This window comes from Oryx dammah, unplaced genomic scaffold, assembly GCF_014754425.2.
Source record: "Oryx dammah isolate SB20612 unplaced genomic scaffold, SCBI_Odam_1.1 HiC_scaffold_9, whole genome shotgun sequence".
NCBI lineage: Eukaryota > Metazoa > Chordata > Mammalia > Artiodactyla > Bovidae > Oryx > Oryx dammah.
Window position 1 is genome coordinate 14,336,399 of NW_024070193.1, and position 13,110 is coordinate 14,349,508.

The window sequence follows — 13,110 nt, forward strand, 5'->3', positions numbered from 1 at the left end:
CAAGGGCATACTCTAGGTCTCCTGGTTTCTGTCCAGGGTGGGACTGCTGCTGTGACATGTTGCCTCTTGCAGTGTACATCCTGCTGCCCCTCCTCCCACCAAGTGCCCTCTCAGGGAGTTTGGTGAATCAGAAATGGCCAGGAGCTGGTGCAGGGGGAGAAGGAGCGGGGCAAGGAGAGGGCAGCAGCAGGCCATGCTCACCAGGTGCAAGAACAGTCCCCTGGACAAGCACAGGTTTATGGTATTAATTCCAGTAGCTAAAGTCTGGGCACAAGGGGTTCACCAGAAATGAGCACGGCACTCACCCCTACCCCTAGCAGATACCACTTGTTAGTGATATGAAAAGTTCTTTGCGTGTGTTATCTTACAGAAAAACCTAACAGCCCTATGAGAGGTGTAAGATTATCCACATCCAAACCACATCTTCATGAAACGGGTTTGCTTTTTGGGATATGCTCTAGTAGAGAAAGGATCAGATGGACGTCATGTGAACTCAGTTTTTCGTTTTATTTGCCTTTTCGAGTGATATATTTAAGAAACAAAAGTGGAACACTAATATAAAGAAGCACTTACATTTACCATCCAGCTTTGTCAAATTTTAAACTTTTTGCCATATTTGCTGCAGGTACTTTTTAAGGAATGAAATATCAAAGATAATGTTGAAGACCCTGAGTGGTCCCACTTCCCTCTCAGAGAATTACCACTCTGTATTTATTCATCATTCCCGTGCATTGTGTACTATATATATATATACATACCAAATATATACCTATGTATCCATATCCATTATATGCCATTATGTTCATTACTTTGTATGCTAAAATTTATATATATTGTATAATATATATTATCCTACAACCTATGTTTCACTCATCATACATTATATTTTTGAGATTTGTGTTGATCATTTAGCTCTGATGCATTTACTTGAATTACTATGTGGTATTTTACTATGTAACTATGTCTCAATTTATTCATTGTCTATTTCATGATGAGTTGTTTCCAGGTTTTGCTTTTACAGCAAAGCTGCACCATCTTCTTGGCCACCAGCCATGGTGAGGACTGGCCTGCTGTAGGTGATAAAGCTGGAGGGTTTTAGGATCCCTCTGCTAGACTCATGATATCCTCCTGATTTCTCATTCTCTTCCATAGAGCTCTATCAAGAACTCATCTGGATAAGGATGAATATCCCGCTTTAGGATGGAAATAAATAAAAGCTTAGATGGAAGAAGTCACAAAATAAGAGTCCCAGAAATGATTAGCTATCATATCCCTCTCCCTTACAATCAAAATCAGGGCCCTGAATAATTGCAAATTTTGATAGAGGGCAGAAATGGGGGTGAAAAGAGAAAACTTTCCGAGGAGTGCTGCCTTCCAGTCTCCAGATCTCCAAATCCCAGAGCTGGCTTGCTGGTCAATGGCACCAGCTACTCGATGGGGAGGGAAAGTGGCAACTTGAAGTGTGAGACACCCAGCACTCTCAATTTACTGTCGTCTTATCCACATGCTTTGGGGGCCCTTGTCTTATGGTGTATTAGGTGTCAGAGCGGTTTCATATTCTCACCTGGTGGGCAGTTAACACAGCAACACACCACAGGAGATAGTAGCAGATACTGCAGAATGAGTCTGGTGAGCACCTCTCATGCTGTAGTTTGGGGTCCAGCCAAAGCCATCTTTTCAAGTCTGTCTTTCCCAACAGGTGATAAAGAATTGATACAGGAAGTCCTTTTTGATGCTGTGGTGAGTGCTCCCATTGAAGCCTATTGGACCAGCCTTGCCCTCAACAAATCTGAGTAAGTGGTTGCACATGTCCCCTTTTCATGGCCATTTCCCCACAAGCCGTCTGAAATATGGTTATGGTTTAAAGAACTAAAGTTGCTTTAGGAGGCTGGTGTTAAAGTTCTTTAATTTTCCCCAAAGCTCCAAACCACAAGAGCTAGAGCAGATTAGCGGCTCTGACTTGGATGGCAAGCTCCTGGGTTTGACATATAATTTGTTTGAATTTTAACATTACATGAAATTTGGTCTGCTGAGGTAGGGTGACACTTCCGAGAGAGAGGGAGGCGGAAGGAGCATTTTGCTTCCTGCCTTGCCATGGCTTCCTCTCCTTCACAGTATGGAGGGAACTTGGGATCTGGGCCAGGCCAGGTTGTGAGGAGGACAGGAAAGTGAGAGCTCTCTTTCATTAGGGTGTCAGATATAACCCTGCGGTTTCATTTCTGAAGTGGAGTATGTAGGGGGAGGAGGGCAACCAAAGAAAGTTGTCAAAGACGAGGATGAGAAGTGCTTCAGTAGCTGTTATTATTATTATTACTATTATTTTGCTACTTTAAGTAGCCTGTTAATGAGTAAAAATTTTTAAACAGTCCCTTTTGTCCTTTACCTTCATGTCATGTATTATTCAGTTTTCTCTCCTTTCTTATTCTTTTATTCGCTCCTTTCCTTCTTTGATCTTCCCTTTTGCCTCTTCTCCTCTGTTAGGTCTGTCATTCACTCTGCTCTCATTTTCATTCATTCATTCATCAAATATGGATTGCGTGTCTGTTTTGTGACAAGCACTGGGCCAGATATTGGTGAAATGGAAATAACTCAATCAAACATAGTCCTTATCGTCATGGTGCCTGTGATATATAGTGTGATTGAGAATTGTGATAGTTATGAAGGAAAAATTAGACATGTAGACGGTAGTAAGACCTAGAGTGGAGATAGAAGAAAGGAAAGGCTTTTGTGACAAGGAACTAGTCCAAGTATTCTGTAGGAGAATTCCAGAGAAATGGAACAGCATGTGCAAGACCCTGAGGTAAGAGGGTATTTGGACAGTTGAGGAATTTAAAGAAGGCCAGCAGAGCTGAACTGTGGAGGGTAGGCTGGAAGATGTCAAGAGACAAGGGTTCATTGGACCCTGATGGTTTAGAACATTGGGAATCAGGTTAAGGATTTTGGACATTATAGTCAGAATATTGGAAAATCTCTGAAGAATTTTAAGGACATTTTAAGATTTTAAGAAGTAGATGATCAGATTTGCATTAAAAAAATCCTTCTGCTTATATGTAGATAATAGAGTGTGATAAGTAGCAGTTCAAAGGATTTGTCACTTGGACCAAGGCAGTGGCTGTGGGTACAGAGAGAAGGGATGCACTAGAGGGATGCTTTGAAAGTGAGACCCCCAGGACTTGATGATGAGTTCACGGTGTGAGGGGAGGGAGGCTGAGCTGTCAAGAACCATTCTCAGGTTTATGACATGTATACCTGTATAGATAGTCATGCTCTTTCCTTGGTCAGGAGACAAGGAAGCAAGAACAAGTTTGGGACTGGACGTGGACAGAATTCTTTTCTAGACATTTTAAGGTTAAAATGTCTCCTAAGGTAGGTAGTTTAATACATGAATCTGGAGTCCAAAAGTTATAACAAACTACTCTCATTATATTTGAGGGGTATCCTTGGACTGCTTACCTGCATGAATCTTATTCCCTGGGAGATTTGGAAAGCGTCAGAACCTTTTCTGTGATTGCATTCTCTAGTGGGAATGTTTCTTTTAGGTTCTCGGGAAACTTAAAATCCTGTGCAAAGATTGCTGATTCACCCCTAACAGATGCTAAAGATTTCCAAAATGGTAGCTTGCTTTGTAGTCCACATCTGTTACTGATTGGGCAGCCTGGCTTTCCTACTTGGTGTAGGCTATGAACAGAAACTAATACACAGTGTTGGTTTTTATTCATCCCTTAAATACTTAAAAGTAGTATTGACCACTTTGATAACCATCAGAGATTAAGTAACTAAATGATCTTATATTGAAGATGACATGGATAAAGCTTTGAATCAAATTGCTACTGGCATCTAGGGCAGGGAAGCAAACTCAAGAATCAGTATTCTCTTCATACTTTTTTGGTAGAAGAAAACTGTATATTTGTGGCAAAAGGCTATTTGTTTTGTTTTGAAGAAGTAAGCACTGAGAATACCCTGAAGAACATGTTCAAACATAAAATTTACCTTCACTGTTGAAAAAAATCTTCAGTGAATCTTCAAATGAGTTTTCTTTGCTAAGGCCTTCCTTAGAGTTCCTATGCGTGGCCTCCTGTCGAACTATTTACAGAAGTCATTTCATTACTGATCCTTCTGGGGCTGATGGTGAGGGTAAAACTTCCATGTTGGTGCCCCCTAACTGGTGAAGAACTCAAGTCCTAAACATTTTCAGGCTGTGGGATACTCCAGACTTGAATCAGTGGCTAAGTTGCTGGTTTTTGCTAATGGCAGATTTCACCAACGATCTCAGGACCAAGAATGGACTTGGTAGCATCAGTGCAGAAAGCTAACTCTAAGGCTTTCCTCAAAGTTGGCTGGCTCTTTCTGAGCTTTCACCCAGAACCTTGAGATAAAGGTGTGTTTATTGATCTTTCAGGGTACATTTTCTTATGCACACCAAGCTAGGTCGTGGATGTCATAGTTTTTCTGGCAAAAATTACCATGAAAACCTTTGTAAGGGATCGGAGTCAGCATCCTGTGTGTACTTGCGTGTGGGTGTGTGTGTGTATGTTTCTGTAATTTCTACCAAAATTTCAGGCTTCAATGCTGTTATTTCATACAACATTCCATGAGTTTTAAAATGCAGAAGCTGTTATCTACTGACTGTCTGGCAGAATCCCCCTGACTTGTGTTGCTCTGTTTTAGGAATTCGGACAAGGGCGTGGAGGTAGCCTTCCTTGGCACTCGCACAGGCCTCTCGAGAATCAACCTGTTTGTTGGGGCAGAGCAGCTCACCAATCAGTAAGTAGGGAGCTCCTGAAGCAGGATAATGAAAGGGGCGTTTATATCATTCATTGATTCCAGCAGCAGTGGAAACAGAACTCAGACCTGTTGACATTTTTCCTCTCTATTCTCCTTTGGGGACCACAGTGTGTGTGTTTTTGGCTTCCCTGATAGCTCAGTTGGTAAAGAATCCCCCTGCAATGCAGGAGACCCAGGTTTGATTCCTGGGTTGGGAAGATCTCCTGGAGAAGGGATAGGCTACCCACTCCAGTATTCTTGGGCTTCCCTTATGGCTCAGCTGGTAAAGAATCCGCCTGCAATGCAGGAGACCTAGGTTTGATCCCTGGGTTGGGAAGATCCCCTGGAGGAGTGAAAGGCTACCCACTCCAGTATTCTGGCCTGGAGAATTCCACGGACTGTACAGTTCATGGGGTTGCAAAGAGCCAGGCACAATTGTGTGACTTTAAATATAAAATATAAAATGTGTATGTGTTCACCTGCCCATTGCTGACCTTTCCGCAGCTCTGTTCTTCACACTTGTTGGCATGTGTCCTCTGTCCTGGAGCCCTCTTCCGCCCTGGGGGTCCCTTAAGGATGCTAGAGACAGTGTGGCTACTGGGGAAGCAGCCAGAGGGAGGACTCACTCAACTCCTGACAGATGACCAGAGGGCTTTCAGCCGTCTTGCACCTCTGCTGAGGAATTTCTCCTTGTCCGAGAAGCAGTGTTTCAATTCTGATGTGTGCTTGTGTATGTTTTAATGAACCCCTGTGCCTCAGCTCAGAGTCTGAGGGCCTGTAGAGCCCCACAGCCAGGACTGGGCACTCTGGTGGCCCTCGCTTTGATGCTGTTTCCATATTCTAAAGAGACCAGATGGACAGTGGGCTGAGTGTCACCAACTTCAGATGCCATTTAAACCAACACTGTTCAACCCCTGTATCTTCAGAGAGCCCCAGGGTCTTAACTCTTTAAATTGGTGTTTGATCAGAGCTGGTATGAGCCTGGGAAGTCTTTCCTGAGCCTATTAACAAATTTTTTCAATTTCTTTTCTCTGAAGTAAGAGACATTATTAGGCCAGGGATGAGTGGACTCTTAGGTACAGAGTTTGCTGAGTATGTGTTTGTGATTCCAGAGGTTACTATGGAGCCTCACAAATCCTGACCTTCAGTGACAGTGGGAATAATGGAGGCACTGGGTGTCCAGTGATTTGAAAGCGGTTGGCCTGTCAGGGGCACTATGTACCATTAAGTCCAGTTGAGCTGTGCTCTTGTGTCTCTTAGATGAGTCCTGGACACCAACCATGTCATCTTATAAAACCACATCTGTAAGTGACAGATCCATAGATTTTTGTTTGTTTTGTGGACTGGCTTTTAATTCCCATGTGAAGGCTCTTTCTTTCTCAACTTCTCAGTTTGTCATTTATGAAGTTGACTATAGTCGTGACTTGATTCTTTTGAAATCCTCTCTACACCTATGCGTGCATGCGTGCTTGCATGCTCAGTAGCTAAGTTGTGTCTCACTCTGCAGTCCCATGGACTGCACCCCACCAGGCTCCTCTGTCCCTGGAATTTCCCATGCAAGAATATTGGAATGGGTTGTCATTTCCTACTCCAGGGGATCTTCCCAAGCCAGGGATTGAAACCACATCTCCTGAATGGCAGGCAGATTCTTTACCACTGAGCCACCAGGAAAGCCCCTGTATCCTGAGACAAATACTTTAACAGAAGGCAAGTTCCTTGGAAGGACTAGAAGTGTCAGGATACAGGATCCTCTTCTCATTTTAGAATCCAGAGAGGCAAAGGAAGACACAGAAGTAGACTTTCTAATCCTCAGAAGGAAAACCTATTATGTGTTTTGAGATACAAATAGACAAGCAAGAAAGCACTAACGACATACCCTAATACCTTGCTAATCTCATATTCATGCGATTATGATGGATTTAAAAGATGGCAGGACCACACTTAAGACTGCTGGGCTCACCCGCAGTCTGGCTCACCTTACTCATTGCATCTGAAAAATGGGTTAATGATCGTTGGATATCTGGATGGATGAAATGATAATCCTTCTGTCTTCAAGAAACACCTATTATTGATTCATATAGAGGCACCTTGGCTTGCATTGTCTTAGGATCTTATATCTGCCTACCCCCCTCCAATCAAATGGTATTTGTTGATACCCCCCATTTGGATACACTATTAGCCAGGGCTAGAAAAAGTTTAAAATTTCCCTGTTTTTGTTAAAGAGAGTTCAGAGTATTGGGAATAAGTTTGGGTAATATAAAGTCCCCATGCTAGAGCTATCCTGTAGTGTCATCAGGCCCCTACACTGAGGTTCTATCTCCTATCCCCACCATCTGATTTGGAAGTGTATCTATTATAGTTCATGGCCCCTATAACCTGCTATTATCCCCAATATTAGCCATATATTGTTTCAGTTTACATAGTCCTTTCACACATGGTGTTATATAATCCTGATAGTACTGCAGTAAGTGTAATATTATTATTCCCACTTTGTAGATGAATAAATGGGGCTAAGAGACTCAGTAACTAACCCAAGTAACTCGCTCAAGACCATTCAGCTCTGCCTAAAACTTAGACCAGTCTCACCCAATACCATAGCAGTCCCTCATATCCAGAAGTAGGTGCAGTTCTGTTTGCTGGAGAATAGGGAGGGAAGGGCTTCCCTGGTGGCTCAGGTGGTAAAGAATCTGCCTGCAGTACAGGAGACCTGGGTTTGATCCCTCGGTTGGGAAGATCCCCTGGAGAAGGAAATGGCAACCCACTCCAGTTTTCTTGCATGGGAAATCCCATGGACAGACGAGCCTCACAGGTTACAATTCATGGGGTCGGAAAGAGTTGGACTTGACCAAGCAATTAACACACAATACAGAGGGAGGGAAGGAAAGAAGAAGCAAAGATCCTCACAGAGACCCAGTTTACCTTCTTTACACTTTTTCTAAGAAGAGTGAGATCTATTTAAGGTGTTGATCCCCTCAAAATATGTATCTGTGTGTCTGGATTTTAAGGCAAGACAAAGCTTTCTGACCCTTTGGTCTTCTGGTAGGATTTCTGGAGACTTTATTTGCTTGCTTCGGATGCTAAGACTATTAGTTCACTAGGTATACTAGGAAAAATCATTTCACCCACTGGGAGTCTAACTGCAGGGTTATACAAAATATTTCTGAGTAATCTGGGGTGCATGTTGTACAGGTCCTCTCCGTACTGAGAAAAATCAGCTCAGGGTTCTAAAAGCAACACTTTTCACCCAGCAAAAGTTGTTGGGGTGCACTTGTGTCTGGCTTTTCTTGTTCAGTGGTGCCATGCTCTCATTCTCTTCCATTTCAAGGGACTTCCTGAAAGCAGGAGATAAGGAAAACATCTTTAATGCAGACCATTTCCCTCTCTGGTACCGAAGAGCTGCCGAGCAGATTCCAGGGAGCTTCGTCTACTCGATCCCATTCAGCACAGGTGGGTGCCCTTGTTGGAGGCTGGCTCTGTCCCTTCAGTCCTGCTGGCCTGAGCTCTGCATGCAGAGTATGAGGGAGCATCCTGGAGGCTAAAGGGAGCCAGAGTCAGCCAGGAGAGCCAGTACTGAACATTGGCCTAGCCCTGAACCAGTGACCAGCTCGGTAAGTGTTGCTACCCCAAGTGCAAGGAAATTTTTACTTGACCATACTCTGCAAAACTCATGCCAGGAAGCAGGGCTGTTATTTTGTACCATATAGAATTTGCATACAAACTTCTCAATATATATATATATATTTTAATTTAAAATGTGGTCACGGTACTACTTAGAGAAAATTCACACAACCATAACATCTTTTGCCAGAACTTTCAGCAAGTCACATCACTTTGGAGGCCCACAATTCCTCATCAGAGCTGATTTAAATCAACACACAAGAGTAATGACTAAGATTTTGTGCAGCCTTGTGCTCTCCTAACGGAGCTGCAGCGACCCATGAGAGGCATGCAGCCAGTGATTCTTCCAGTCTTTAGGTTTTATGATATTATAAAAAAATATGCTATGGTCTCCTCCCTCCAAAGGAGAACTGAACATTACCGTATTTCATCCAGTTTTAGAAGCAAGAGAAGCTGGAAAGGCTTTTCAGTTGTCCTTGGCTTTTTCTTGTCTTGTTGTTCAGTCACTCAGTCATGTCCGACTCTTTGCAACCCCATGGACTGCAACACGCAAGGCTTTCCTGTCCTTCGCCATCTCTTGGAGTTTGCTCAAATTCATGTCCATTGAGTTGGTGATGCCATCCTACCATCTCTTGTTTCATGTGTCTGATACTTTTAGTACTCATTCTGTGTAAGGCTCTGTATTGTGCATTGTAAAAGCTTCAGAGATGAATAAGATATAGTACTAGAAACTTGGATTGCTCTGGACAGTTCAGTATACACTTATGTTTTATATTAGAGGCTTCTGTATTAATCTCTTACAAGCATTCCCAAGTCACCCCTAATGGGGACTCTAATGCTTTAGTGTCAGAGCTCCTCCCTGAGTTTTGGGACTTGCTTATTTCCATAAATGAAACATCTTTAAAAATAAAGTTTTCAAAAACTTGGGAAGACATGTTGATAAGAGTTGTCTAATAATTAGTTGAATGAACTCATTAGGAAGAGGGTCCCTCATTAATGAAGATATTAAAAAAAAGACCAAGTGTCGTTGTAGAAATTCCCTCCCTAGGTGGGATTTTAGAGGAGATTATCAGTCAGATTTCTTTAAGAAGCAAGATTCTTGGAGTCTATCTCTACTCCTTTGCTGACAGGTCTGTGTGTTAACACACCTATGCACATGTATGCATTCTCAAATATAAATTTCCAGGTACTAAGAATTTCTTTATGTTTATCTGTATCACATTTTCTTTTTATTGCTGAAAATATAAACTAAGAAACAGTGGACTTTCTAATTCTGCAAACCTATCAATAATAATGTCTTCTTCTTTCATGCAGTTCCATGATAGTTTCTTTTTTGTAGTCTTCTGAAGTAAAAAAGCAAAACTTAGCTTTCTATATCTGAACTGGATCCATTAAGTTATCCAGAAGGGGGTTTTCCCAAACCTGGACAGGGAGGGGGAGTTGTGGGTAAGGAGACCGTCTCCCAGAATTGTTGCGTGTGTGTGCGTGTGCATGTGTGTGCTTGTGTGTAATGGCTCCTCTGTTCAGTTTGCTTTGTTGTTATTCACCATTTTTCCTACAAAGAATTACATCTGGAAAAGAATTCTGATTAATTAAGGCTGTTGTCTAATTGGTTTTTGGCAAGTGAGGTTTTCACTGAACTTTGAATGAAATCACATAATAAAAAGGAATTTACCTTATTCATGATAAAGTTATGGATGACATAATATCTTAGGAGATTTTGTGGCCCCTTTAGATTTGGAGAAAATGTTAAAAATCACCACACACAAGTGTTACGGTGGAGTTCTCTCAGTTTTTCTCCTTTGTGTTGAATACCTATACACACTGGGAAAGAAGCTGTTTTTTATTATGGCTTAAACGCAGGCCAGAAAATTCTTAATTGTTTTGGTCATAAGTATATTTAAATTCAGATCTGCCTTCTCCCTGCTTCTAAATTTAATTGGATTGCATTCAACTCACATTCACTGAACCTTTTATAAGGCGGCCACTAGAGTAACAGTTATTAACTATGGGCATTAAGAATTTGTGTTCAGTGTCTTTTAATGCATGAGTATTAGAACCATCACTAGTAGTTAAAAATCTCTTTATACTAAAATACCATATTGTTACCACATTAATAAGAGTATGGGGTAAGGATTTCATTCCAGCTCTATCCCTATTTAGAATAGTTTTGCTCAGAAAAACTTGGCTTGAAATTAAAATTTTATATCTCAGTAAAGTTTTAACCAACAAATCACAGCTAAAGTTCTCAACTCACTGTAAAATAGTTTCAGTACTTTATCTCAAGCAGCTGTCTATGGCTATGTTTAGAAAGGCAATGTAAATATGATAACTGACACAGTAAACACTGATATTCAGTTCAGTTCAGTCGCTCAGTCGTGTCCGACTCTTTGCGACCCCATGAATCACAGCACGCCAGGCCTCCCTGTCCATCACCAGCTCCCGGAGTTTAATCAAACTCATGTCCATCGAGTCAGTGATGCCATCCAGCCATCTCGTCCTCTGTTGTCCCCTTCTCCTCTTGCCCCCAATCCCTCCCAGCATCAGAGTCTTTTCCAATGAGTCACCTTTTCGCATGAGGTGGCCAAAGTATTGGAGTTTCAGCTTTAGCATCAGTCCTTCCAATGAACACCCAGGACTGATCTCCTTTAGAATGGACTGGTTGGATCTCCTTGCAGTCCAAGGGACTCTCAAGAGTCTTCTTCAATACCACAGTTCAAAAGCATCAATTCTTCAATGCTCAGCTTTCTTCACAGTCCAACTCTCACATCCATACATGACCACTGGAAAAACCATAGCCTTGACTAGATGGACCTTTGTTGGCACAGTAATATCTCTGCTTTTGAATATGCTATCTAGGTTGGTCATAACTTTTCTTCCAAGGAGTAAGCGTCTTTTAATTTCATGGCTGCAGTCACCATCTGCAGTGATTTTGGAGCACCCCAAAATAAAGTCTGACACTGTTTCCACTGTTTCCCCATCTATTTCCCATGAAGTGATGGGACCAGATGCCATGATCTTAGTTTTCTGAATGTTGAGCTTTAAGCCAACTTTTTCACTCTCCTCTTTCACTTTCTTCAAGAGGCTTTTTAGTTCCTCTTCACTTTCTGCCATAAGAGTGGTGTCATCTGCATATCTGAGGTTATTGATATTTCTGCCGGCAATCTTGATTCCAGCTTGTGCTTCTTCCAGCCCAGCATTTCTCATGATGTACTCTGCATATAAGTTAAATAGGCAGGGTGACAATATACATCCTTAATGTACCCCTTTTCCTATTTGGAACCAGTCTGTTGTTCCATGTCCAGTTCTAACTGTTGCTTCCTGACCTGCATAGAGGTTTCTCAAGAGGCAGGTCAGGTGGTCTGTTATTCCCATCTCTTTCAGAATTTTCCACAGTTTATTGTGATCCACATAGTCAAAGGCTTTGGCATAGTCAATAAAGCAGAAATAGATGTTTTTCTGGAACTCTGTTGCTTTTTCAATGAGCCAGCAAATGTTGGCAATTTGATCTCTGGTTCCTCTGCCTTTTCTAAAACCATCTTGAACATCTGGAAATTCACGGTTCATGTATTGCTGAAGCCTGGCTTGGAGAATTTTGAGCATGACTTTGCTAGCGTGTGAGATGAGTGCAATTGTGTGGTAGTTTGAGCATTCTTTGGCATTGCCTTTCTTTGGGACACTGATATTAGTAACCACAAATTTTTAAAAATGTGGTCCCTCTGTGGTGATTAATAATTTTGATGTGAAGCGGCTAGATGTTACCCAGTGGTGGTGTCATAACTCAGTGCATTGATTTCTTAAGCTGAGAGGACTGCCTACCCCACACTTCGGACCTAACAGGGCAGATCCACTCTGAGTTTTGGGAAGTGAGAACTGGTGCAGAATTGGTGACTGATCTTTTTTTTTTCTTATAGGAACAGTCAATAAAAGCAATGTGGTGACAGCAAGTACCTCCATCCAGCTCCTGGATGAAAGGAAATCTCCCGTGGTAGCAGGTAAATGATGTATTTCAATCAATGAATATAAATGAGCATGATGTCCATTCATCATTCATCAGCTACTTCCATGTATCAGAAGGTTGGCTTTGAAAGGTTAAAAAAACAAACAAACAAAGTCTATATCCTCTTCAGCTTGGCATCATCTCCTCCAGCCCAAGGTTCTGACAGCTGGTTGAATTTGACGTGAAAGCAGAACTGTTTCCCAGGACTTTTATCCATAGACTCCGAGCCAGTAGGAAATTGTGGGTATGTGCAGAAGATCATTTCTTGACAGTTGGTGCCATGCCGATTTAAAGTAAGCTTCCGATCTCCCACTTCTGTGTCATTGGGATAACAGGGGCCGTGCAAGGAGATTGTGGGTTTATTTTTGTCAAATACAAACTGAAATGTGCCCTTCTCTAAAGTACCTGAGATTTTCATCACCCTAATCTCCCTGGGGGATTAGAGTTAGATGTATCTGCAGGTGCTGGGTTTGGGACCAGGGGAAAAGCCATTTCATGACTGAGTTTTAAATTGTCAAAGAAACCCTGTATCTGGCTTTTCCCATCTCGCTCACTTTTAAGAGTGTCAGTAGATTTTTTTGACTGACTGGAGGCTTTCATTGGTGATATTTTGCCTATAGGGCCAGAAACTGCCATAAACCCTCCTTTGGGAACAGATGCTGAGAAAATGGACCCTAAGAGTGTGTCTGGCACATTGTTTGTTTCTGATAAATAATTGTTGGAGCCTT

The 13,110-nt window shown here is 42.1% G+C and overlaps 1 protein-coding gene across 2 annotated transcripts in view; it reads left to right on the forward strand.

Annotated features, from left to right (window-relative positions):
- Nucleotides 1-13,110, forward strand: part of CACNA2D3 (calcium voltage-gated channel auxiliary subunit alpha2delta 3) — an 874,546-nt gene that overhangs the window by 710,433 nt on the left and 151,003 nt on the right. For both annotated transcript variants that reach the window (XM_040246536.1, XM_040246537.1), the window contains exons 23-26: nt 1,700-1,793; nt 4,669-4,764; nt 8,090-8,211; nt 12,297-12,377. In XM_040246536.1, coding sequence (XP_040102470.1) covers nt 1,700-1,793; nt 4,669-4,764; nt 8,090-8,211; nt 12,297-12,377 — 393 coding nt within the window. The remainder of the gene's footprint in view (nt 1-1,699; nt 1,794-4,668; nt 4,765-8,089; nt 8,212-12,296; nt 12,378-13,110) is intronic.